The 26,786-nt window shown below is 44.3% G+C and overlaps 2 protein-coding genes across 10 annotated transcripts in view; one reads left to right on the top strand and one right to left on the bottom strand.

The window, feature by feature from the left end:
• LOC101686723 overlaps window positions 1-1,602 on the bottom strand; it is a 28,198-nt gene extending 26,596 nt beyond the window's left edge. The window contains exon 1 of the mRNA XM_004749720.3: window positions 1,513-1,602. Coding sequence (XP_004749777.2) covers window positions 1,513-1,602 — 90 coding nt within the window. The remainder of the gene's footprint in view (window positions 1-1,512) is intronic.
• A 31-nt stretch (window positions 1,603-1,633) lies between these two features.
• HNRNPF (heterogeneous nuclear ribonucleoprotein F) lies at window positions 1,634-22,492 on the top strand. Of its 9 annotated transcripts, XM_013054769.2 has the most exons (6): window positions 1,634-1,735; window positions 2,052-2,116; window positions 13,762-13,918; window positions 14,783-14,920; window positions 16,739-16,804; window positions 20,575-22,492. In XM_013054769.2, the coding sequence occupies exon 6, from the start codon at window positions 20,626-20,628 to the stop codon at window positions 21,868-21,870; it is 1,245 nt and encodes a 414-aa protein (XP_012910223.1). In that variant the 5' UTR covers window positions 1,634-1,735; window positions 2,052-2,116; window positions 13,762-13,918; window positions 14,783-14,920; window positions 16,739-16,804; window positions 20,575-20,625; the 3' UTR covers window positions 21,871-22,492. The 9 variants fall into 9 exon arrangements, with proteins under 9 accessions (XP_012910223.1, XP_044924864.1, XP_012910226.1 ...); XM_045068929.1 differs by lacking the exon at window positions 13,762-13,918; XM_013054772.2 differs by lacking the exon at window positions 16,739-16,804.
• The last annotated feature ends 4,294 nt before the right edge of the window (window positions 22,493-26,786 follow it).

Raw genomic sequence — 26,786 nt, 5'->3', positions numbered from 1 at the left:
CAAACAAACAAACAAACAAACATGTCTCTTTAGATTTCAGAGCGTAGGTGAGATACCTTTTGTGGACACAGAGGTGAAAAGAATGGAGGCCCCTAAGACCCTATAGCTGAGGTGGTCCAAGAAGACCAGGTGTGGGCAAACATTTTCCAGTTGGTGAGATGGACATTTGCGGAAAAGGCCTGGATCTGTGGTGCCAGTATGAGCAATTCCAGCCCTCACTGTGAAAGAGGGTCTACATGTGACCATGCTGGTTCCCATCTCTGGAAAAAAGCATAGTGGATACCTGTGATGACTCCTAAAACCAGAGGGAGGTTCATAATCAGGCCAAGGTCTTAGTCTTTCATTCAGGGAAGCCATCAAAGATTATTGCATCATTGATGAATAATGGAGAACTGTCAGACTTGAAGGGATTTGAGAGCCCGTTTGGCTGAGTCTCTCTTAACGGACAACATGAAGATATCTTCTTGGACCTGGCTTCACGGTGTCTTCATTCTGAAGCACTACTTTTTTGACACAATTTTAATATTTGCCTCAGATTGGCTGCTTGCATTTTCTCTCCAAAACCAGACTTTATACAGTGTGAGCTGTAATGGAGTCATCATGGGGTTTCTTAAGAATACCTGATTTTTTTTTTTAGATTTTATTTAGTTGACACAGAGAGATCACAAGTAGGCAGAGAGTCAGGCAGAGAGAGAGGGAAAGAAGCAGGCTCCCCGCCGAGCAGAGAGCCCGACGCGGGGCCCTATCCCAGGACCCCGAGACCACGATCCAAGCCGAAGGCAGCGACCCAATCCACTGAGCCACCCAGGAAGAACACCTGATTTTTGTAGGACCCATTTTCTGTAATTTTGTCTTAATTTTCTCCTAGTACATTTTCACCTCCTCTGACCGCTCTTGCTTTTACTTTACCCATTTTTCTTTTCCGGAGTCAGCTTCTTTTGACAAACCGCTCTTTACTATTGTCATCGACTCAATCTGCCACTATGCCAAGCATTCCCCCAATATAACGAGTGATTGTAAAATAATTTGGTCTGCTAAACCTGTGATGAATGCCTTCATCTTTTCCTATTTATGAAGAGTCTCCAAAAATTAAAATGGTAATAATTACTAACCCCATAACATATCAAGAAAATTTCCACCGGGTAGCCATTTCCACCCACCCTGTAGTCTAAGGTGTCCTGTGACTGAAAACTTTGCATTCTCCCTGGGTCTTCTGGGTCACCTTCAGGGACTGGGAGTTTTCAGCCCAAGTGATAATCATGTGAACCACCTCAGTAAACCCGTTAATCCTTCCCTAAATCCTGCAATCGGAGCCGCCTTTATCTGTTTTGGTGTTTTCGGTTCCCTATTTCTTCCTTGGCAGGAAATAATTCATTTTCTTTTCAATGGTCTTCAATCCAAGAATCCTTAAAGCTCTGTTTTGGGAAGGACTCTCCTAGTCAGTACATTACGGAGCGCAACTATACTATCAGACACCCCACCACCACCCCCCCGCCCCACAAGGGCTCCCACGTGTTGTGCAGCTCTCATCCCAACACCGCCCGCTTCCACAGCCCCCGGCCTGCCTCGCGCCCTGCTGACCAATCCCTGGCTCCGCTCCATGCGCGTCACAATAGCGCCCTCGCAGCCCCGCCCCCGGACGCCGGCCGCGGAGGCCCCGCCCTCCCCGCGCTCATTGCGTCCTTCCGGCTCCGTGGTGGAAGTCGTCCTGCGCCGCGTCTTCCTGGAGAAGAAGGTGGGGTTCCGCGGGGAAACCGGCCGGCAATTACGCGGGCAGCCGGAAGTGGGGTGGGGGCGCGGGCTCCCGGGCTGTTGCTCCTAGGTGCTAGGGTACAGGGCCAAGCGGGGGTCGGGCAAACCCAGAACAGCGGGGTAAACGCCTCGTGCGCTCGTCGGGCGGGAGTTGTGCACTCGGGCCTGCCGCGCGCCAGACCCGGCCCCTCAGAGGCCCCGCCCAGGGCGCGCTGCCAGGGGTTTCCATGGTGATGGTAAACAAGCCTCAACTGCCTCAGCTACAACTGCCAAGTTCCCCGCGTTCCACCCTCCTCTAGGTGCTCAGAGGGACGATCGAGGTGCCGGATGTGAAGAGCGGGAGCGTGGAGACTCGGATCCCGAGGTGAGGGGCGGGACGGGCGGCGGGTCCGAGGCTGAGGGCCGCACTACTGGGACCGACCGAGAACTGGGCCCTTGAGTATGGGGACAGTGGGACTGAGATTTGGAGTCGGGGGAGGCAAGGGCCTCACACATGGGAACCGAATGGGGATTGGGGACGACGAGATTGAGAGTTGGGGTCAGGAGAGGTAGAATGAGGTCAAAAGCCGGTTACTCGGGTACAGACCGGGGACTCGGCTCACTGGGGCTAGGGGTGGCGGGGCTGAGAATTGGGGTGGGGGGAGGTGGGATCAGAGGTCAACGGCCTTACACTCGGGTACTGGACCGCTGGGCTGAGATTTAGGACCGGGGGAAGGCCGGGCCCGCGGCGAGGAACGGAGGAAAGGCCTGGTGCGGATTCCAGAGGTCGTAGAGCTTGAGCACCCCTGCCAAGAATAGCGTGAGGCACCTGGCGACCGTGGGAGGGGGGCTTCATTTAAAAATGAAAGCAGTACTTTCACGTGGTTGAGTTGCACCAGACTGGTTGGGAACTGGCTCCTCCCCCCTCCCACGTTCCCGCTCGCTGAGCCTCCACTTTCGGTCTTTGCGGCCTTTTCTTCCTCTCCGTGCGGCGTGTGTCCCTGTCTGCGTTTTGTCTCCTGCTTTTAGAGGTATAGTGTCTGCTTTTTGGGTAGAAACTCTCGCTCACGTTATCTTTGCCTGGTGACCACACTTCTGCCGAGCAAGCTTAATCTTTTCTTTGTATCCTTGAATATATTTTTTGCTGATTCTTGACTGCGCCTGAGAAACTTCTGGAGTCTGCCGGTGCTCGCGCTGCGCCCTCTACCTTCAGCGTTCCCGCGTGGTTCACTGAAAGTGGCGCTGGCCGGCCTGGTGACGCCGAGCGAGTCTCGGGGACTCGACCGACCCTGGTCTTTTATAGACCTGGTTGGGAGGCCACAGGCCCCTCCCCGTTGATTTGTACCTTTAAGGAGCCCTCAGGTTCTTGCCAGAGAAATCCCCAGACCCGGGAGAGCCCCCCTCCCCTGCTCCTGCAGGACCTCCGCCCCCGCCCCCGCCCCCACCCGGCGCCCCTTGGGTCCCGGCCTGCTTGCCCGCTGGAAGCTCTTCGCAGTAATTTATTTCCCCGAGGCCCTAGGACAGACAATCGTGCTTCCTTCTGTAGTTCTTCCTACTATTGGGGGGGGGACTTCGGGCTGCTGTCTGCCACCGCGGGCCGCATGCGTGGCGGGAGAGGGGTCCGCGAGCGGCGGCGCGCTTAGGGGGGAACCGCTCGGTGGGGGGTGGGGGGAGCGCCGAGGTGCCGGAGGTTAGGGCCGCGCCTCAGGTATCCGGAACCTAGTGGAGCTGGAAGGGTTGTGAACAATTCAGATAACCATTTCAGTTCAAAATATTGTCGAAATTACCTATCTTAATGTAGTTCTATTACTTATAGTTAGGTTTTTAAAGGTTAACTATTTGTTTCTGAATTTCTAGTAAGAAAAAATACCTCGGGTTCTTCGGTTAGGCAAAAAATACATTAGGATATGTCAGTGAAAAGTGATGTTTTTAGTGTTAATTTCTAGACACGAGTCTTCATTTTAAAATAAGTAAATTTCTACTTTTAATGAATTTTAGGAGAGATTGCTCTTGTTACTAATTACTAATACTTAAGTAAGCCCATCTTTAGTCATCTCTTGTGCCCGTATGCAGTTTGAAAATTTATTAGGCTTGTTCTGTATTACGGTCTCTTTTGTATTTTTAATTTTTCTATTTTAACATTCTTTTCGTGGTATTTGCTTTTTTTTTAATGTTTTTTTAATAGGCGAGTGACTTTTTTTTTTTAATACTGTTACAAGGCTTTCTGTAAACAAAATATTCAAGTAAAAATGTGAATTGATATAAGTGAAAGGATTAAGATATGGCCAGAAATGGCCAAAACTGTGAAGGAGAGTGTGGAGACCTAGGGGGCCCATCCCAGATAAGTGCCTGCAGCGCTGCAGAAGTGGGAAGGGGGTCTCTTGAATCCGAGCTCTGGCTCGCAGACTCTTTGTAGAGCCACGTGAACTGACCCTTAATTGGGTCCACAGAGTTAGGAGGTTTTTTTTTTTTTTTTTTTTAAGATTTTATTTATTTATTTGACAGAGATCACAAGTAGGCAGAAACGCAGGCCGAGAGAGAGGAGGAAGCAGGCTCCCTGCTGAGCAGAGCGCCTGATATGGGGCTCGATCCCAGGAACCCGGGATCATGACCCGAGCCGAAGGCAGAGGCTTTAACCCACAGAGCCACCCAGGCGCCCCGAGTTAGGAGTTTTGATCGTATTTTTAAGTCACGTGCTCATGACCGGTCTGTGGGTGCGGGGAGAGGGGCGGTGGTAATTGCTGTTATCCGTGTTGTACAGATGAGAAAATGGAGGCCCAGGGGGAAGTGAAGTCACTTGCCCATGGAGGGAATAGGACTCCAGTCTGTCTGACAGGGACAGCCCTCCTCTGCCAGGGAACCTGCTCCCATCTTACCGCCTGGAATTGAGAGTAGTTGTGGATAACAAGAGGCATATCAGAGGGAGAATCTAGCTCATCTAAGGCCAATCTGGCTTATTTGACTGCAAATCCCAGACATAATGAGGATTTTATCCATAAATATTTTAGCTTCCATTCTATAGATTAAAAAAAAAATACAAGTACAATACCATTATCACAGCTGAAGAAATAGTAATTCCTTGAGATCATTAAGTAATCCCATGTTCAAATGCACCTGACTGTATATTTCTTGAATAATTTTTTTTTATAGCTGGCTTGAATTGTAATCCAAACAAGGTCACACCTTAATTTGGTGGCCATCTCTTTTAAATTCTGTTAATCAGAGCAGCGTTTTCCAGTGGAAATAAAATGCAAGCCACTTAAATAACATTTTTAATAGGAAAAAAAAAAACATGTTCATTCTAATAATTATTTAGTTTAACATAGTAAATGCTCAGAATATTTTCTCATGTAATTTTTAGATTACTTTTTTTTCCATTTAAGCTTTCAAAATCCAGTATGTACTTTATATATACAGCACATCTCACTTTTTTTTTTTAAGATTTTATTTATGTATTTGAGAGAGAGAGAGCGAGCGAGCGAGAGCATAAGAGGGCAGAACGTCAGAGGGAGAGGCAGGCTCCCCACAAAGTTGGGAGCCCAGTGGTCATGACCTGAGCCAAAGGCAGTAGCTTAACCAATTGAACCACCCAGGCGCCCAGCACATCTCACTTCTTACTAGCCACCTTTTCAGTGTGGACAAGTAACCTTATTAGTGCAGTCTAGAGGTTCTCTCTTTCCCTTGTTGAATGAATTGGGTTGAGTGTCACATACAGAGTTCCTTCCTCAGCCTTTGGGTTTTTCTGATTACATTCAGTGGTGGTGGTTGAATCTCTGACCTCTCTGCCTTTCCTGTAAAATGATAATTACCTGTAAGGGCTGTTCTGAATCCGCTGAAATTTTCTTTTCGGAGAGAATACTTCTTTGGAGGTGCTGTGCACTCTTGCGGACTCCTGCCTCAGGCACTTGTGTTCCCCCTTTGTGATGTTGGCAGCTATGGATGGTCTTTCCCTAAACCCATTGTTTTGTTAATATCTACAAATTAGTGACACTTTAAATATTCCTTCTTGTTTAGTAGTAGGAATATTTCTAGAGAGAGGAAACTTTCCTTGTTAATCATTTGATTATTCTAAGTTGTACTTTATAAATGGTAGTTTAAATTTTGATCCATTCCTGTGGTATATCAGTATCCAACATAATTAGTGATCTCTAGCATGTGCCAAAGACACTTTTTCTGGTATCATTTTGAAGTCGGGAGTTTTAACATGTAATTTAATTCACTGTGGCTTTTATTCTCTTTGGTGCAGAAATTATCCAGTTTGTGGCCAGTGGGAGCCCTTCAGATTGGTTCCTGACTTGACACAACCACCGTGTGATCTTTGATGCCTTCCTTAGTTTAAGGTGTAATCCTTCATTAAGTGGGTCCAACAAAGTTTATTCAACTGTACTTCTAGTGATGGGCAATTGGGTTGTTTCTAGCCTTTTCCTATTAGAAATAGAGCTGAGATGAATATTCTTTGTATGTGTCTTTGCTTTTTCTTTTTTGGGGGGGGCATTTAATATTTCCACAAATGGTATTTGAAAGGGCCTATTTTGCCAAGGGGTTGTTTTCAAATTTATGTATTTCTTGCCAATCTGGTTATTTTAAATGTAAAATTTTAATTGATCTTAAATGGGTAAGGTGGAGGATCTTTTCATGTTTACGGTCATTTCTTTTACTGTTGACTATACTTCTAACCCATTTTCCTTTTGGGTGGATGGACTTTCTCTTTTTAGATACTCTATTAAAGATACTAATGCTTTGGGGAAAATTGGCAATATCTTTCCCATTTTATCATTCATATGTTTACTTAGCTTAACCTCTTAGCTATGCTTAAGAGGTTTGGAGGTTTCTGTTTTGGGGTTTTTGTTTGTATTCATGTAATGAAATTTTTCAGTATTTTCCCATCTTCTGGGTTTTGGGTCTTGGTCAGGAAAGTTCCCTACTCCCAGTTTATAGAGGAATTCATCAGTTTCCTCTTATTTTCTTCTGTTGTGTAGGATATTTCTTTGCATTTCTCATAAAACATGAAAAAATCTTAGTTAACTCATTTAATCTTCATTAATATGTCAGTGTGACAGATTGCAGGGATTGACTTTGAAATGGTGAGCTGCAGTTGTATTCCTGGAACAAACTCAACTTGGTCATGATTATTGCTTTGTGTGTTGCTGGATTTTGTTGGCTGATAATTTCTTTAGGATATTTTCATCTGAGTTGATGAGCAAAATTAGCCTGTGAAACTCCATAAACTAATTCTAACACTCTTGGAAATAGAAAACCAATTCCAGGTTGATTATAGATCAAAACATAAAAATGTAGATGAAAACAACAGAGCTTTTGAAGTTAAAAAAAAAAAAAAAAACCATATGGCCTTGGCTTAAGAAAAAGATTTTCTTAAACATAGCACAAAAAGTGATAATTATTAAGGGGGGGAAAGACTAGAATGAAAAATTCTGAATTCCTGTTAGGTTTTCCTGACAGTATGCTGCTTTTACAAATATTCTGACCTCATGTGAATACTAAAAATTCCTTGCCCTCTTACAAGTTTCTACATTGCAAAGATGATTCATTATTGGCATCTCTATAGGTTTTTGTTCTGTTTTACACAAAATTTGTTCAGTCCAATAGAATATGTTGTCCAATAGAATGAATGACAAATTTATTTTGTTTGATATTTGAGATATAATTCACATACTATACAATTCACCCAGTTTAAAGGGTACAAATCAGAGGTTTTTCGTATATTCACAACATTGTGAAGACCATCACTAACTACTTCTGCCTAGTTCAAGAACATTTTCTTAGATTGAAATACCCTTAAGCATTCCTGGGATGATTCTTTTGGTCATGGTGTATAACCTTTCTTACATGTTGTTGGATTCAGTTTGTAGTATTTTGTTGAGGAATTTTGCACCTGTACTCATAAGGGATATTAGTATGTAGTTATCTCTTCCTGTGATGTCTGTCTGGTTTTGGTATCAGATTGTTTAGTTTACTAGGACTGCCATAACAATACTGCAGACTGGGTTGCAACAGAAATTTTTTGTCTTGTAGTTATGGGAGCCAGAAGTCCTAGATCAAGGCATCAACAGGGTTGGTTCCTCTAAGGGCCATGAGGAAATGATACATTCCAGACCTCTCTCCTTGGTTTGTCAGATGGCTGTCTTCTGTGTTTGTTTCATCTTGTCTGTCTCCAGATTTCCCCTTCTTAGATGGGTATCTGTCATAATGGAATATGACCCACTCTAATGACCTCATTTTATAAAAAAGACTTGTCTCCAAATCTCACATTCTGAGGTGCTGGGGTTAGGACCTTATCTAAATTTTGGACACGCATTTCAACCCATAAAACAGGGTAATACTGGCCTTAGTAAGATGAGTTGGGATGTGTTTTAATATTTTAATTTAGTATATTTTTATGTATTTTTATTGACTATTATCCAAAATAATATTTCAGCATATCGGTATTTTAACATTGAGATGTTACATTCTTGTTTTAATCTTTGCAGTTTGGTGTGCATTTTATACTTAGAGCACATCTCAATTTGTATTTGTCACTTTCAAGTGTTCAGTAGGCACGTGTGGTTAACTATCGTATTTTTATCCTTTGTACCCAGTTTGTTCTTTCTCCAAAGCCGTTTTTTCTATACTTTAAATTTAGGAATTTTAGCAACATATGCCTAGGTTGTGTCTTTCAAAAATATCTGTTGGGAACTACACGGATCACGTTTATCTTAAGCCAGGAAAATCTCCCTTTCGTTCTTTATCTGTTCTCCTGCCTCCATTTGTGTCTTTTTCTCCTTCTGGAATTCTTATTATTGACATGTTATTTCTGTTGTCTCGTGTTACATCCATGTCCTCCAAATTTCATATCTTTTTCTCTTTATTTCTTTCTCTTTGTTTTGAGATACTTCTTCCACTTGGTTTTTCAGGCCACTGTGCTTTCAGTTTATTACTAACTTTATAAAGTCAAAATTCAAATTTTAAAAGTTTTATATTCTGTAATTGAGTATCTGAAAGTTCTCATATTTTTTTGTTAAAAAAAATTTAGTTTTGTCCATTGCTTCTCATTCACTTAAAACTGTCTATTGTTCTAAGCTGTTGTCTGAATGCATGGTATTCTCTGCGGGTGCTTGAGCCACTCTCATGTGCATTGCTGTGTTTCTTTCCTCTTGGATCTGTTCTGTTCTCTCCCAGGGCAGTGTGGTATGGTCCCCTGAGCAGCAAAAATTGAGCACAAGATGCTACAGCAGTCTTCGCTCCTATGGCAGCTGCATGGGACCTGACAAGGTGTCAGCTCTCCACAGAGCCCCAGGAGGTAGCTATAGGCCCCCTGAGGGGCTATGGGCATGTTCTCTAACCATCTCTCTGGAGACCATGAGTGTAACCCACAAGGCCTCCTGAGGCCTTTGCCTGGTTCTAGGATCTAAATGGTCACCCAACCCAGGGGCTGCTTACTGAGGGGAAAGAGCTACAGGAAAGTTCATAGGGGAGGTGGTTGGGAGACTGTCATCTTCCTAGCAATCGTATTTTCTTTAACAACCTCCCCCCAACTCCCGCCTTAAATTTCTTAGCTGTGCTGAATCATATTTCTTACTGTGGGGAAAGCACTACCAATTAAATAGAGATGATGAAATTTTTCCCTCATTTGAAAACAGATTTTATCTTAAGCAGTGGAAGTCAAATAGCAGTGTTTCTTTTTATGAAAACTTCACCTGATAGGTTTTTTTTTCCTCTGGTAACTTGGGTTTTGATTCCTGAGTCACCAGCAGAATGCAATCAATAATATAGAGCAATAGCTGCTTGTTCTATGTAGGGTAAAATTTTGTACCTTATGTTAATTTTAATACAAGCATAATAGATACAGTTTACCTAACATCACATAGTATTTTTGGTTTTAGTTAACACAGCTTTTGAGAAATATTATAATAAGTGTATTATTACCTGAGACTTAGCTACAGTACACAAACTAAAAGCCCTAATAATTAAAAGATAATGTAAAGTAGCTTTCCTGTTCATACGTATCTCTTGATGGATAAGAATGTAGTAATAATAAACATTTAGAATGTTTTTTTTTTTTAAGATTTTATTTATTTGTTTGACAGACAGATCATGAGTAGGCAGAGGGGGGGGGAAGCAGGCTCCCCGCTGAGTAGAGAGCCCATGTGGGACTTGATCCCAGGACCTTGAGATCATGACCCGAGCCAGAGGCAGAGGCTTAACCCACTGAGCCACCCAGGCGCCCTAAACATTTAGAATGTTAATAACATTTAATGATCCATCTACAGCTTTTCTCTCAATAGCTCTGAGGTAGCTTTATGTATTGAACTTGGCTTGTTGTACACATTAGGGTCAGAGTAGTCCAACTTGGGATGCCTGAGCCCTTTGAAAATTTTGGCACAACTTTGTAGGGGGTGTGCTTTCTTGAAGTAGTCGGTTCAGAACTACATCATATTCTCAAGTATTTGACAGCCAGAAATGTTTAAGAGCCACTGAAATGGGACTTTATAAAAATTGCTGAGGTTTCCAGTGGAACAGGAAAACTACCCATAATAAATTAGGGGTCTGGGCTCTGCTCATGCGCTGTCCCTAGACAGGGAATTGCTTTTTTCCCAGACCCATCTTTGCTCCTCAAGGGAAAACAGACATAAGCAGCAGAAATAATATCTAAAATTCTCTTTTGTGAATTTAATAAGACCTGAATATGAAGATTAAAAGGATTTGCCACGAGTGCCTGGCTGGCTCAGTTGGTAGAGCATGTGACTCTTGATCCTCAGGGTTAAGTTCAAGCTCCACATTAGGTATAGAGACTACTTAAAAAAATAAAATCTTTTTAAAAAATAAAAGGATTCACCGCAAAGTAAAATATTTATTCAAAGCAACCAGCACAAAAACAGACCCTGGCAAAGGGCTGCATTTTAAAAATATAAAGAGGGGCGCCTGGGTGGCTCCATTGTTAAGCCTCTGCCTTCAGCTCAGGTCATGATCCCAGGGTCCTGGGATGGGGTCAGGAGGAAGCCTGCTTTCCCCTCTCCCACTCTCCCTGCCTGTGTTGCCTCTCACTGTGTCTGTGTCAAATAAATAAAATCTCTTTTATAAATAAATAAATAACAAAAAAACCCCCAAGCATTGAGGGAGGAATAAGTAGGATAGTACACAAAGGAACAAAAAAGTTGGGGGGGGGGGTCCTTCTAAAATCTGCTTTTATACCTTAGGTATTTACCAGGGGCAAAAAGTTTCCCATTCCTACCCCTTCTCATGCTTAGGATCTGTTTGTCACTTCCTTAGAGCCCCAGTGTAAATTAATCTCCATTTTCTAGTTTTGGGTCATTCAGAATTTGTCGTCATACATGTATTTCTTCCTCTTGTTATTATTATTATTTTTTTAAGATTTTTATTTGTCAAGAGCATGAGTGGGGAGGAGGGGTAGAGGGAGAAGTAAGCTCCCCGCTGAGCAGGGAGCCCAATTTCTTTATTGATTTCTCAGCCTACTGTTCTGTGGACCTAGTAGAGTGCCTGCATTTTGTAAGTGCACAGTATTTCTGAGTTAATGAATGACTTTCCCAAGTTTGGTAAATTTTTATCTACTGCACATCACTCAAATCTTGGCACAATTGCTTCATTTCTACCACAGTGTTTTTACTTCGGGGTACCATCAATTTTTCCTAAACTTGCTCATTGCTTCCCATCTCCTCTCCATGCATCTGTTCCCACCATTTGTTTTCCAGATAACAGCTAGACTGTTCTGTTGAAAAGCAAAAACACATATTACACCACATTCCATTTTGAAACAATTAAGTGTTTTCCTGTTGGTTTTAGAATAATGTACAAAATACCAAACCAGGCTTTCAAGGCAAAGAAGGATCTTTCTCTCCTTTCCTCTTTCATTGGTCTTAGCAGGGCAAGTCCCCATGTCTTCAGTACACGTTGTTCCTTCACCAGGCAGGAACCCTATCGTGGCTGATCAATTATTAACTGTCACCTTCCTAGTGTCACCAACCACTTGAGGCAGGAAGGCATATGTAAAACTACTTAACTTCAGCAAATACATTCGAATAAATAAAGTGAGAAAACATACCAGTTACATAAATTATCAAGAATATATTTTGAAGAGGTTTTCATGAAGTAAAATAAATGCTTATGAAGTAGTCAGGTACCTCAGTTCTGTAGAGATATTCTTTCCAAAAACAAGCTAGCTTTGTGGCTTAATTTTTCTTTGGAATATTGTTTTACTTCTCTTGAATTCATGAGTTTTTAGTATTATGTATAACTTTTCCTGATATGGCTGGATTTTGATTCTTGTCACCCAGCTTCCACAATTAGGGACAGTTTTTCTTATATTCTCCACCTAATTGTTTTAAGATTTTGACAGAGCCAGAGAGGGAACATAAGCTGGGGGAGTGGGAGAGGGAGAAGCAGGCTTCCTGCAGAGTAGGGATCCTGACACAAGGCTCCATTCCAGACCCCATGATGAAGACCTGAGCAGAACAAAGGCAGAGGCTTCTAATGACTGAGCCATTCCCCCCTTACCCCCCCAAGTAATTTTAAATTTTTTTTAAAGATTTTATTTATTTATTTGACAGATCACAAGTAAGCAGAGAGGCAGGCGCAGAGAGAGGAGGAAGCAGGCTCCCCGCTGAGCAGAGAGCCCGATGTGGGGCTGGATCCCAGAACCCTGGGATCATGACCTGAGCCACCCAGGCGCCCCCCACCAAGTAATTTTTTTAAAAATCCCAGCCAACAGTTTCATGCACAGATACTTCCAGTGAATAAAACTCTAGAAACGAATTCTTTTATTTTTAAACATAACTAGTTTTATATCTAAAATAAGTAAATATACTTCAACTATAAAAAACCACTTTAATATCAAATTTTTAGTCAGTTGAAATACCACAATGTTTATCAATTTGTTTGACTGAAAATCCAGATATACCCCATGTGTTGTGAATCTGATAAATCTCTCAGATTTCTTATATTCAGTAAGTGTTCACTTGGTCTTTTCCCTTGGAGCTATTTTGTAATGAAGGCTGAACTCATTCATTTGCCAGTCTGACTTTGCATACTCTTACCTAGCTAGTAGGTTCCTCTTCCCTATAAATCCTGTTCATTTCATAGTTACTTCTAGTATGTAGATTATATGATTTTCTTTTACTAAAAGTATTTAACCTACAGAGAAGTAGAGACAAAAGTAAAAGGAAAACTCCATATACCTACCCATCACCCGGTTTCAGGAACTGCTAAATCATGACCCGTTTGTTTCATGTGTAATCCCACTCCATAGACTCAGACTTAGAATCAGATTCTAGACATCAAATATATCTTTTAAGTATTGACTCCAAAAATAAAACCATAGCACCAGAATTAAAACTAAAATTTTTAAATTCAGTAATATAAAATGTAATCATTGCTTATGTTGCACACAGTTGCCTTACTTTTTAAAAAGATTTTATTTATTTGTCAGAGCGAGCACTAAGAGGTCGAGCGAGAAGCAGGTTCCCCGCTTTGCGGGGAGCCCACGCCAGGCTGCATCCCAGGATACTGGGATCGTGACCTCAGCCGAAGGCAGGCAGGCCAGACACTTAACCAACTGAGCTACCCAGGCGCCCGTAGTAATTATTTTCAAGACTGTTCTTTTGAACTCGGATTCAGAGGTTCGTGAAATGTAATTCTTTGTGCGGTATTAAGAATTGCGAGTTTTAAAATCTTTTAAACTGAAGCAAAGTATTCACATGAATATATGCCCAAATATATAAAACAAGGTACTGTATATACAAAGAGGTTCTACCTTTTGTCTGTTAGTTTCCTTTCACAATTCTTCCTGCTTTGAGATTTATTTCAGATTTTTATTTATTTATTTATTTTTAATTTTACATCTCTTCCACATATATCGTGTCAATCTTCCCCGCCCCTACGCTAGTATTCTGGACTTTTCCCCGTCCTGGCACCCTTCCGGAGAACTCACACAGAACGGTCTTCCTCTTTGCTTTTCTTCCCTCCTTCCTCCCACTTCCTGCCTGGGCCGAACGCGCGGGCCGCGGGCCGCACCTGCAGGACGCGTTTCCATTGGTGACATCTTGGCGGGCCCATCGGTGGCACTTCCTCCTTTACACCCCGTGACCCACGTCCGGCCCGCCGCCCTCAGTCACGCGGCCTCTGCCTCCGGGACGCAGCCCCGCGCGCCGGCCTTCCGGACTCCGGACCCGTCGTGGTGAGCCGCCGCGAGCGGACGACCCCTGCCCGCCCGCCCATCCACCCTCTCTCAGCCCAATCCACCTCCCACCGCCCGCGAGTCCCGGGAACTCGTCCTCCCCGCCCCCCCCCGAAGGTCCCCCCCAATCCTGCCCGCTCCAGGAACTGTTTCTTCCCCCCTCCCCCCCCGGTTGCCCCAGGAACTCTTCTACCCCCGCGGCCCCAGGAAGTCCCCCCGACCCGACCCGGGAGCTCCGCCCCCCACGGGTCCCGAGAACTCGGCCCTGGGCACCCCAGAAAGCTCCCCCCCCGACTCGGGAGCTCCGCCCCCTCCCTCGCGGCTCCGGGAAGCCGGGACGAGGAACTCGGCCCCACCTCACTACCTCCTCGGCGACGTCGGCGACCTCCCTCCCCATCCCCCCACCCCCGCAAGCTTCCCCCCTCCCTCCACCTGGCCCGGGAAGCCTTCGCCCGGTGACCTCTTTTCCCCTCCCCCTCCCGCTCTGCCCGGGAAGCCTCTCCCCCCCCCCCTCCACCCTTTCCTCCTCCCTCATCCCTCCTCCCTTGGCTCGTCCCGCCCCCGCCCCGGAAGCTCCCGCTGACCCCGCCCAGGCCCCGCGAAGGGGCGCTCCGGGGCCCCTTTTCCTGTGGGGCCTGGCGGACCGTAGGGTCTCGCATCCGCCAGGTAGAAGCCGAGTGAGCGCCCCCGGCACCTCGTCCCCGTTTCCCCGCCCGGGGAGCTCAGCGCCTGCGACCGCCGCTGTGCTTCCCGCCGAAATCGCTCAGACGCGCCCCTGGCGGCCCGCGCGGCTGCGAGCTACAGAACGCAGTTGGAGCCGTCGTCTGAGGCGTTCGGCCACAGCCGCTTGAGTTTCATTTTCAGGTTAATAACAAAAGGAGACGCACCTGGACTTTCCCCGGAGCCGTCTGCGTTTTTAAGCGTCGGGTGGAATTAGGGGTCCTTTGGCTCTAAACAGCGCTTGTTTGATGAAAATAGAAATCAGTCCTGCTCCCCTCAGCGGTAAGTCTTAAGAGCAACAAAGTCAACTGCGTAATCCTGAAGCAGCGTCTCTCTTGCCCACTGATTTAAGAGTAGAACTTTCTGAGTAATTAGGACCCCCAGGATAACCTGGCTCTTGCGTGTTACCTGCTGCAGGTGAATATTTATTTACAAATAAGGGTGAGAATGTGCTGCAGCACAAATAAGAGGGTGAAGCCAGGGTCCCACTGAGTACCCTTCCCTAAGGAAGAGGGTGGGAGTTTAAGCCGCCCTAGTACTCCGTAGATAAACCTAATCAGTCCTGGCACTCGGAGGCGCACCCCATTTTTATCTTGATTGGATCTACCTGAATCCGAACTAAATCCCGTCTAACCAGTAGAGTGAAGGAGAGCCTCGCGGGAGTCTAGGAGTCTGTTAGAAATGCGGAATCTTGCCCTATCCCCAGTCTATTGTTCAAGAATCTTTGCATTTTAACAACATCCATCCACGGGGGGTCTGTGCACAACGCACATTCCGCTCACTTGGGGGAATTGTGCAAAATCCTTGGCCACATCCTGTGCGGTACAGTTAAATTAGAAGCTCCAGGTGCAGGATTTAGGAATAGTACTTTTTCCTACTCCAGCGATTGTAAGGTCGTGCTCCGGTGAGACCCGTCCTTCATCAGTGCTTCAGCGTGTGTTCGCGCGTGCGCCCCCCGGTTTTCAGTCTGGTGAAAATTGGCCTCGGTGTGGCTGGCCATCCCGGCGCTTGCTTGTCCGAGGACGGTTCGGTAGATGTTGGTCTGCAGACCACACTGGAAGGAGCTAGGAGCTGGGGTAAACCGTAGAAGAGGGGAATGAATCAAGTCGTCAAGATGTCTGGGTTCTTCTGCCTTTTAGATACCACTCTTCTGGGGGCACAAGAGAGGGACTGATGAAGCTTTTTGAAGCCATCTGCCAGAGAATTTCAAGTTAACTGTTTTTAAACTGTGGTACTTGACATTTATACACCCCCCCCCCCGCGCGCGCGCGCGCGCATGGTATCTAATGTAATAATACAGGAGGCTAGGACAGGGCAGATTTATCTTTAAAACAAGACTCTCAGCGAAATTCACTTTCCCAAAATTAAGAATGTGGTTTGGTTCTCCGTCGCACTCCTTGGAATTCATGTATCTTAGTCTTTGGGGACACTTTAATCATTTGGTTGTGGGCGATGGTAGTGATGTTTTTCCTGTTGAATAGCGTATTTCAAAATTTCCTCCCTTTATTGTCAGTGTCAGAGCAAATACAGGTCACAAGAAATGAAGTTACCAAATAAAACTGGGAAGGAAAGACGTTGACCCTCTCCACCCTGCCCCCTTCCACACCCCCTCCCTCGGATTCTTGTAAATCGTAAATCCTGTTGAACAGTTTTAGCAACAGACTCTGCGGAGCTCATCCCAGTAAAGATTATGCTACCTGGGGTCTCAACCTCCTACTCCTGCGGTCCCTTGGGTACCCGGGACTATTGTGGACTTGCTCCACCCTCTCTCTGAAGAGGCCCCTCCCACCCTCGGTATTTAGATTTCCCCACGGAGCTTAGAGTTAGAATTTCAAGTCTCTTCTCCGGTTGTTGCGCTGTTTCCCTGCTCTTTCCCTATTACCCTATGAAAAGGTAAACCTTTTAAATGCTGTGGGGGCAGTCCCTGGTGTGTGTTTTAATTATGGAAGCCTTGGGGCTATAAAGGGCCTCCAGCAGCCCCAGCCCTGACTCTCAGAGACGGGGGAGGGAGCTGGAGCCCATCCCAGCCAGGGCACCACCTCTGGTTGCTCTGTTACTGCTGGGACACTGAGGCAAGACGGCCATATCACTCTTTTTTAGGACAGTTCGTTACCTACAAGGAGTGTCTCCGACTGTGGGCATCCCCTCCCCGGGTGGTTCTTTAAGGTGAGCTCTTTTAAGAAAAAGTATTTTTTTGTTCACATTCTTTGTATTTAAGCAGGACATTTCTTACCCTGAAGATCTTTGTCACTAGCTTTAAATCTAATGTGGAGTAAAAATCTACACTCTGCTACTGAATTTTAGTTAATGTCCTAAGTACTGTAAAACTCCATAAGGGATGCAGATGCTTGAAGGTTCTGAGGGCAGAGTGAGGATGTTAAGTTATATTTGCACCTAAAATTAGATTTGTGTTCCATTGGAAGTTTAAAAGAATATGGAGTTAGCAGGTCTGGGACTTAACCGTGAGAAATACAAGAGAAAATTTATTCTGGAGTATAAGTAAGCAATGAAAGTTTTACATGGAGATGTGTGTTTCAGAAAAAAGTGCTCTTCACCTTGCTTTGAGAGAAGTTACTTTGTTTTTGGACCTTTTTTTAATGTCAACTTTTTTTTTTTTATATTTTTATTTATTATTTATTTAACAGAGAGATTATAAGTAGGCAGAGAGGCAGGCAGAGAGAGAGGAGGAAGCAGGATCCCTACTGAGCAGAGAGCCCAATTCAGGGCTCCATTCCAGGACCCTGAGATCTTGACCTGAGCCAGAGGCAGAGGCTTTAACTAACCTACTGAGCCACCCAGGCGCCCCTGAACTTTATTTTCTGAAGTAAAACATTCATAATCTGTACTGTACTGTTAGGTGTTTTAAGTAATTTTATATTAAATAATTGTGTTCGTTTGTGCTTCCTGCATGTCTTTTTCAGCCTAGACTGCCATATTGTAGAGGGAGGTGTTGACCTCGGGGAGCCATCAGTTAATCTCTTGCTAATCTTGGGCCTGCCGTGCTAGGGGTGAGGCGAACAGTCTGTCCTGTTAGGCTTTCCCAAGCAGTTTTGAAGACATATTTTAAACAAACCAGAGCAAGAATACTATGGGAGTATAGAATCATAAGACCTAATTTGTAGAAGGAGAAGATCTTGTGGGAAGGTAGTATGTTTGAGCTGAGACCTTAAGGATTAGTTGGATTTAGCTAGACAGAAGTTTGGGTGGAGTATGTTTGGGGAGATAATTGTCTTGTGTGGTTGAATCCCAGGGAGCAGAAAGCCTGGCACATTCCAGGCACAGAAGTGAATAAAGGAGTGGGTGGTTTTTTCTTTTTTTTGCTGCTCTTTGTTGTTTTTTGTTTTGTTTTGTTTTGTTTTTTCTTTTTTTGATGGCAGTGACTCAAGCTAGACAAGTGTGTTGTAGGCCAAAGTTGCAAGTTCTAAGTACCCCCTTAGCTCTGTGGTTTGTGTTCCAGTGCTAGTGGGAAGCCAACAAGGATTTGGAACAGAAGAATACCAAAATCAGTTTAGGGGAAAACTTGAGCTACAGATGGGGTTGCAATAAGGGTTAGTGATTACACTTGGAGAAGTTTAAGAACCAGGTAAGAATATCCTGGTATGGGCTGTTGGTACTGGAATTAGAAATGAGGAAGTAGAAAGGGATAGGAGGGCAATGCAGAAAGTTGTTGGACAATTGAACTCACAGAGGAATTACTGAGCTCTTACTGTGCTATGCAGTGGCTCAGGGGCTGAGTATAGAACTGTGACAAGCCTTTAAGAGCTCTTGAACAGGATTTAGGAATGTTGGTTAGGGTGGTGAATGGAATCACTGAGAGGTAATCGACTCATTGGATTTGAGAGCTTGGGCGAAGTTGTCCAAGGATTACTTCACTTTTTTTTCTAGAACCTAAGGATGACAGATAAGGCTATTTATATCTGCACCTGAGATGCTAAAGAAGAGTTTCACGGAAAATGCTGCTTTCTTTCATGGGGTGTAGGAGTTACCGAGTAGAATTTTGTATACCATTCTGGGCTTCATGAAGTCTGAGGGACTTGAGTCCTGGGCCCGAGGCTCGTTGACCATGGAGATCACATGAGGCTGCCTAGAAAAGGACTCAGAGGAAGAAGCTGGGAGAACAGATCGAAGGAATTAATAGAAAACTAGGAGACAGTTGGCATCATTAAGAGCCAAAGGGAGAAAGGATTTCCAGAGGGAGTGGTTAAATCCTGCTATGGGGATGAGTAAAATGAAGAAAATAACTCTCTTTCTTACAAGGAGTGAGAGATTTTGCCTTTTCATTGGTGAGGAGTAGAGGGGACAGTAGAGGCCTGCCTTCTGAAATTTTACTGAGGGGGTCAGCAAATCAAGTAGCTGGAGGCAAAGTTGATGTAAGGGAAGGTATATTATGGCATTGGTTAGACATGGTCATACTTATTTAGTTTGTCTTCAGTGAAGAGACTATGAAGATAAATTTCTCTTGGCATCTGGGTGGATCTGTTGATTAAGTGACTCTTGATCTCAGCTCAGGTCTTGATCCCCCTTGATAGCAGGGTTGTTAATTCAAACCCCAAATTGGGCTTATTTCCTAGGCATGGAACTCACTTAGTAGTAGTAGTAGGAGGAGGAGGAGGAGGAGGAGGAGGCATGGAACTCACTTAGTAGTAGTAGTAGTCGTCGTAGTAGTAGTAGTAATAATAATAATAATTTCTCTGGGGTGAGTGGAGTTGGGACCAGAGTAGGATTGTGATCCTGCTAATGTAATGTCAGCTGATAAGAGAAGCAAATCCTTCTTAAGTTTCTAGACTTTGTGGTAGTTCCTTTACGTGATCTCTATTTGAACCAGATGAGAGACCAGCTGAAGGTAGGGGAGATTAGAATAGGTGAGTTACCATAGACAGCTCAGGGCTTTGGAAGAGAGGGGTGGAACTGTAGGCAGTATTGAGGGCCCACTTTAAGGTTGGTGGCCCCGATTTACAGTAGTTACTCTCAACTCAAGGAGCAGTTTTATCCCCAGGGAACATTTGGGAATATCTGGAGACCTTTGGGATTGTCACATCTGGAGAGGGGGTTGCTTTTGATGGCTAGTAGGCAGAGGCCGGGGATGCTGCTGTGTAATATCCTACAGTGCACAGGCCTATTCCCCACAACAAAGAATTGTCCAAAATAAGAAACATTTTGCCTGGCTTTGTGTCCCTGAGCCACCCATCCACCCAGTATTAACCACAAAACAGGTAATTTTCCTGGGCTTTTTTTACTGGGTACATACAATAAAGGAGAAAGAAGATATGAATTCCATTTGTTGTAGGGGGATGGACTGAAGTCGTTACAAAATTACCCTTTTGTATGTTGGTAGTTTAAAAATAATAATTAAAAGTGCTACATAAGGTGACTTCATTAGATACTTGAATTATTATAAATTATAAAATTACAGTGAGTCAGAATGGCAGTTTGTCAATAATCTGGTTTTCTCTGATAACCCGTGCAGTTGAGCATTTCATATTTATTACAAATTTGCTCTGCCTTTTCCTCTAGTAACAAAATGTCCTTTTACTTGAAATATGTAGTAATCTCACGTTTTCATCCAGTTCTGAAAAGTTCTCAACTATTTCTGAAATACTGGCTTATTTCATTCTTTTGTCTTCCTTTCTAAAACTTAATATAGTTGATCTGTTAGAATTGATAAGTTTTGGCTTAATGATTGAAGCTTCCAGATTGCTATTATATTTATTTAAGACTCATAATTTGTTCTTTTTCAGTCTGTTTGTGAGTAATACATATACATATATTTTGGGAGAGACCTGGGATTGAATCTCAGCTCAGATGTATTCGGTGTATTTCTTAACATATTTTACTCTTCTTTTTTCATCTGTAAAATCAGGAAAACAAGATTTACTGCATATTCTTGTATATAATAAATGAAAAATTATGTAAAGTAGTTTTTGCTTTCTTTTCAGCCACAAAAAGCTGCACCCAAGCTTGTTTGACGTCTATCCTCTCAAGTGTCCATGATGCTGGGCCCCGAGGGAGGTGAAGGCTTTGTGGTCAAGCTCCGTGGCCTGCCCTGGTCCTGCTCTGTTGAGGATGTGCAGAATTTCCTTTCTGACTGCACAATTCATGATGGGGCTGCAGGCGTTCATTTCATCTACACTAGAGAAGGCAGGCAGAGTGGTGAGGCTTTTGTTGAACTTGAATCAGAAGATGATGTAAAAATGGCCCTTAAAAAAGACAGGGAAAGCATGGGACACCGGTACATTGAGGTGTTCAAGTCCCACAGAACCGAGATGGATTGGGTGTTGAAGCACAGTGGTCCAAACAGTGCCGACACCGCCAATGATGGCTTCGTGCGGCTTCGAGGACTCCCATTTGGATGCACCAAGGAAGAAATTGTTCAGTTCTTCTCAGGGTTGGAAATTGTGCCAAACGGGATCACCTTGCCTGTGGACCCCGAGGGCAAGATTACAGGGGAAGCCTTTGTGCAGTTTGCCTCACAGGAGTTAGCTGAGAAGGCCCTAGGGAAGCACAAGGAGAGAATAGGGCACAGGTATATTGAAGTGTTTAAGAGCAGTCAGGAAGAAGTTAGGTCATACTCAGATCCCCCTCTGAAGTTCATGTCTGTACAGCGGCCGGGGCCCTATGACCGCCCCGGCACAGCCAGGAGGTATATTGGTATTGTCAAGCAAGCAGGCCTGGAGAGGATGAGGTCTGGTGCATATAGTGCAGGCTATGGGGGCTATGAGGAGTACAGCGGCCTCAGCGATGGCTACGGCTTCACCACCGATCTGTTTGGGAGAGACCTCAGTTACTGTCTCTCAGGCATGTATGACCACAGATACGGCGACGGCGAGTTCACTGTCCAGAGTACCACTGGGCACTGCGTCCACATGAGAGGGCTGCCATACAAAGCCACAGAGAACGACATTTACAACTTCTTCTCTCCACTCAACCCTGTGAGAGTCCATATTGAGATTGGCCCTGATGGAAGAGTGACGGGCGAAGCGGATGTTGAGTTTGCCACTCATGAAGAAGCTGTGGCAGCTATGTCCAAAGACCGGGCCAACATGCAACACAGATACATAGAACTTTTCCTGAATTCCACAACTGGGGCCAGCAATGGGGCATATAGCAGCCAGATGATGCAAGGCATGGGGGTGTCGGCCCAGTCTACTTACAGTGGCCTCGAGAGCCAGTCTGTGAGCGGCTGTTATGGGGCTGGCTATGGAGGCCAGAACAGCATGGGTGGATATGACTAGTTTTGTAGGAGCATTTGAGTTATTGCAATCAAATTTTCACAGGCAGCCAACAAGCAGTGAAAAGCAATTATTACTCTAGAGGAAGCTGTGGGACCCATTTTGCACCATGAGTTTGTGAAATCTGGATTAAAAAATTACCTCTTCAGTGTTTTCTCATGCAAACTTTCTTCTAGCATGTGATATTGAGTAAACTAAAACTATTTTCAGCTTTTCTCAATTAACATTTTGGTAGCGTACTTCAGAGTGATGTTATCTGAGTTAAAGTAGTTTTAAGTACATTAAATGGATCTTTTACACCACATCACCGTGAACACATTGGGGAGGCGTGCTTTTTTGGAAAACTCAAGGTGCTAGATCCCTGATTCAAAGAGGAACATTTCTCATGTTTGTTCATTCTAGTTTATTTTCATTTAAAATCTTTTAGGTTAAGTTTAAGCTTTTAAAAAATAAGTTAGTTTTGAAAATTGAGACACATTACTAATACTGTAGGAATTGGTGAGGCCTTGACTTAAAACTTTCTTTGTACTGTGATTTCCTTTTGGGTGTATTTTGCTAAGTGAAACTTGTTAAATTTTTTTGTTAACTAAATTTTTTTCTTAAAATAAAGATTTTTTCACAATGACTGGCACCGACTATATACTCACCAGCAAAGTAGCAAAATGGGTGATTGAAGAGAATTTAGTACTGCTGTATTTCAGTGTGAATTTCAAAATAATTTAGCACATGAAATCTAAGATTTCCCTTATATTCCTATAGGCTAAATTAAAAGTTTGATTTTAAAAATGTTAAATATGAGTGGTGGAAATAGAAACACATCCCAGAGATTATGAAAATTAGAAGCACACGGGCCCCAGCCTCCTTTGAGACTGGAGTGCTGTTACAGCCATTTGTAATGTCCTGCTTTTCCCTTATTTTATGCTGGAGTCCTGTTCATTTCTCATAAGTAGAGATCCTTAATTTTGGGTGCCACATACATTGGCAGTCACTAACCACAGAATAAGCTGATTTGAGCAGTTTTTTCTTAATACTCCTGGGTTAGCAGTTACTGGTTATTACAGTATACACACAATAAGTTTGGGACAGACCTGTTTCCACATCAAGTGGTCATCCACCTAGCAGTAGAAAACGGTGTCCAAATTCCAGGGATCTCTGCACGCGGCTTTATACACTAAAACAGACTTTGAGATGGGAGTTTTTATTTTTTAACTGCTTGAGAAGGATACTGTTGGTGATTTCCCCACCCAAGAGCTTTAATAACTGTAGAATGTAGCCCAGATAGCCTAACTATACATCACTTGTAGATCTCCCTCTGGTATAATTTCAAAGGATTGATCCTCTGTTGGTTAAGCCCGGAAGAATTTGTTAAAAACATTTTTGTAGACTAGAGTCTTACCCAGACTCTCTGAGCCTCCTATGGCTTCACAGACCCTCCTTACCAGCCCATCTTTCCCACCAGTGTTCTGCAGACTCAGATGGCCTGAGATACGGCAGTTTCAATGCCCAGGAATGCTACAGGTGCTTGGACACAGGCTGAACTAGAAAAGTTCCACTGTAATACAAGAATTCTAGGGAGGCACAGATCACACACCTGGTTTAAGCCATGTTCACAGAGTCTCCACCCATCCCACGTGTCTACCATGTCCCCTGGTCTCCCAACAGCAGTCCCCCAGAGGGAAGTAAAGGCCTGGGTTGTGAAGAAGACCCAGAGAAACCCAGATAGAGCACCTGGGAGCTTATGAAACTTGTCCTGGTAAGATACCATGAGAGAGCAAGGTATGGTAAGATAGTGTTAAGTTTAAGGAATACATTAACCTCCCTACCTCCCTTTCTAGGTTTAGGGTCCATATAAGGAGTGGGTTTCAAGAACCTGGTATGGGATATCCAGAGGAATGTGCTATATTATCTGAAATTGCTGGGCTAGCAGCAGTGGCTCCCTCCTAGAATTGACTATGTGGAGGCCTCACCTGTGGTAGATAGATTTGATGTCTACCTCATCAAAGTCTTCCAGGTACTGTTTCTGAAATGGATTGGCAAGCCACCCATCAAACCCAGACTACCTGTTTTCACATGATCTATGACATAAACATGGTTTTTACAGATGAGTTGATTTAATGTCTGGGGACCCCAAAGAAAACTACCCAAATGAATCCAAATCTTACCAGTAGAATTGCACTGAAAAACATTGTACTGAGTTTCATCAGTTAAAAAGTACTGGAAATTGGAAATAGGCCTCTGCCTGCAAAACTTAAAATGCTCATGATCTAGCACCTTCAAGAAAACTTGATTTTTATGTTCCAGAAAACTAGTGTCAGGACTTAGCATGACACAGAAGGGAGATGTCCCACTACGGAAGGAAACACATGCTACCAAAAAGCTTCAGGGCTTGATGTGTGTGGAGAGGACTCCTGGTACCCCAGGGGATTCTGGAGGGGTGGGCCAGAGGATTGAGTGTAAAATGATTGGTAATGGGTACCTCTTGGGACTCAGATTAAAATTCTGAATAAAATGCTTGGGGAGTTCATCATTTGCTGAAGTGAACTATTGAAACTTGGGAGATTGTGACCTACAGGAGGGAGGGATGTTGGGTATTGAGAACGGGATAATCAGACTCAAGTGGGTATGCTAGGGTTTTGCATATGCGGTGGGAGAAACTAGCTAAAAATGTTTGCAGAGGAGCTCATGGTGGGCTTAGAAGAGCATGTATCCCTTGATCTTGGGGTTGTGAGTTTGAGCCTCATGTTGGGTATAGTGATTAGTTCAAGTTTTTGTTGAAGGACCCAAGGATGCTTCTAATTTGATAAAGGAATGTGCTAGTGATGTGCACTGGCATTTTAAGTTTAATGGAAATTCTCAGCCATGATTGGCAGTACAATAATACAGAGGATAAAAGGATGACAAAAGCAGAGACTGGGTAGTGGCAGACAGTAAAGCCCAAAAGGCAGTATAAGGGTTTCACTTCTGTCTGACCAGTGGCCACATGGCACAGCAGCAAGGTCTCAGCTTCTCCCAGCTGTTAAACTCTGGCTGTATGAGCAGAAAGCTAATTGAAAATCAGAATCATCTCTGTTAGAGTGGGAACATGAGAAGGCTAGGTGTCAAATGGGTCCCCAGGCCAAGTTCATCTCACTGTAGGTCAGAATAGGTTTGCAGACCCTTTAGGTTATCTCACTGGGTGAATTAGGAAGAGGCACTAGACAACTGACAGAACACCCACCCAACCCCCACACACGATCCTTGGCATGTGAAGAGTCATAATGGTAGGAAAGGCCAAGTCCTCTTGGCCTCTCAAATGGCGTTCCCCATTCAAGACCTGAATAAGGAGAAGTGCCACGTCTGAGGTGTGGGCTATGCTCACAGACTAAAAAGGCAAGTGAATGCCCTTTTTTATTTATTTTTTAATTTATTTATTTGTTTTTTAAAGATTTTATTTGACAGAAATCACAAGTAGGCAGAGAGGCAGGCAGAGAGAGAGGAGGAAGCAGGCTCCCTGCTGAGCAGAGAGCTCGATGTGGGACTCGATCCCAGGACTCTGAGATCATGACCCGAGCCGAAGGCAGCGGCCCAACCCACTGAGCCACCCAGGTGCCCCTGAATGCCCTTTTTATAAAAAAAATGTTTTTTTTTTAAAGATCATACTTATTGTACAGAGAAAACTGAGAGGAAACACAAGCAGGGGGAGTGGGAGAGGGAGAAGCAGGCTTCTCACAGAGCCACGAGCCTGATTTCAGAGCTCAGTCCTAGGACTGAGATCATGACCTGAGCCAAAGGCAGATGCCTAACAACTGAACCACCCAGGCACCCTGCAAATGCCCTTTTAATTTGCTTGTCTGATCTCAGTGAACATCAGTTGAATTCTGGCAGAGGATAGCCGATGACCAGGACCTTAACCTAGTAATTGCCTCCCAAAGCTCAATGCTTTTAATGTGGTGCCCTTGCCAGTTAAAGATCATTAAGTCTCCAGCACTCGAGAAGCTCCTGACCTAGTGAATACATTCTCCTCAATCAGCATCAAGGAGGAAATTCTACCTTCTTATAACATGGATATTAGAACACATTCCCTGTCTTTTCCAGGGCTCTGGTAACTCTCCTGCTGATCATCTCGCCATGATCCACAGTATTAGTGACCTCACTGGGTTTGTTGGGGAGAAAGCAGCGAGTACTCTGGATGCCTTAGAAGGAAATGTGTGTGCCAGAGGGAGGAAGAATTCAGGCCTCTGCCACATCAGGGAAGTTTTTAGGGTCTAATAATCTTGGGCAAGGATGGGCAAACTAGGCCCTAGGGCCAAATCGGGCCTGCTGCCTGTTTTTTGTAAATGTTTTCTTAGTACACAGCCATGCCCATTCGTTTTGTCTGGTGGCTACTCTTGTGCTACACCGGCAGAGAGATGGATAGTTTCATCGGAGACCATGTGCCCACAAAGACTAACATTATCCTCATGTATGTACAATCAGCCTTTACAGGAAATGTTTACCAATCTTTGGCCTTGGGCAGAACTGGGACATTTTCTCCAAAGTAAATGTCAAGATACTGAATCACTAAGAAGCAGAATTTTTGGTAAGGCATTTTGGATTTTGGAGAAAGCTTATTTTACACATGAAAATACTGCTTTTACCTATTAGGTAACCAGAAGGCTGCAGGGGTTCCACAAGCTGCCCTGCCATCTGCCACGAAGGACAGAGTAGACCCTGTCATGCAGGTGTTTTGTGATCACAAATGGTTTTGTGTGGTGTCTCTGACAAATCTCAGTGAACAGTCACAGCTTAGACCCCGAGTATTATGAAGGCCATGTCTCCTGCATCATAGGGCTATTTACTAGTCAAAAAGCAGCTCCCAGAGCTGCTGAGCACTATCACCCATCCTCTGGGATGTTGGCAGGTGCAAGTCCTAAGGCTCTTTTGAAGCATCTTAGTTTTGT

Source organism: Mustela putorius, unplaced genomic scaffold (assembly GCF_011764305.1).
Source record: "Mustela putorius furo isolate JIRA1106 unplaced genomic scaffold, ASM1176430v1.1 tig00003909_pilon_pilon_pilon, whole genome shotgun sequence".
Lineage (NCBI taxonomy): Eukaryota > Metazoa > Chordata > Mammalia > Carnivora > Mustelidae > Mustela > Mustela putorius.
Note: the sequence above shows the minus strand (reverse complement) of the source record. Positions and strands in the feature narration are given on the sequence as shown.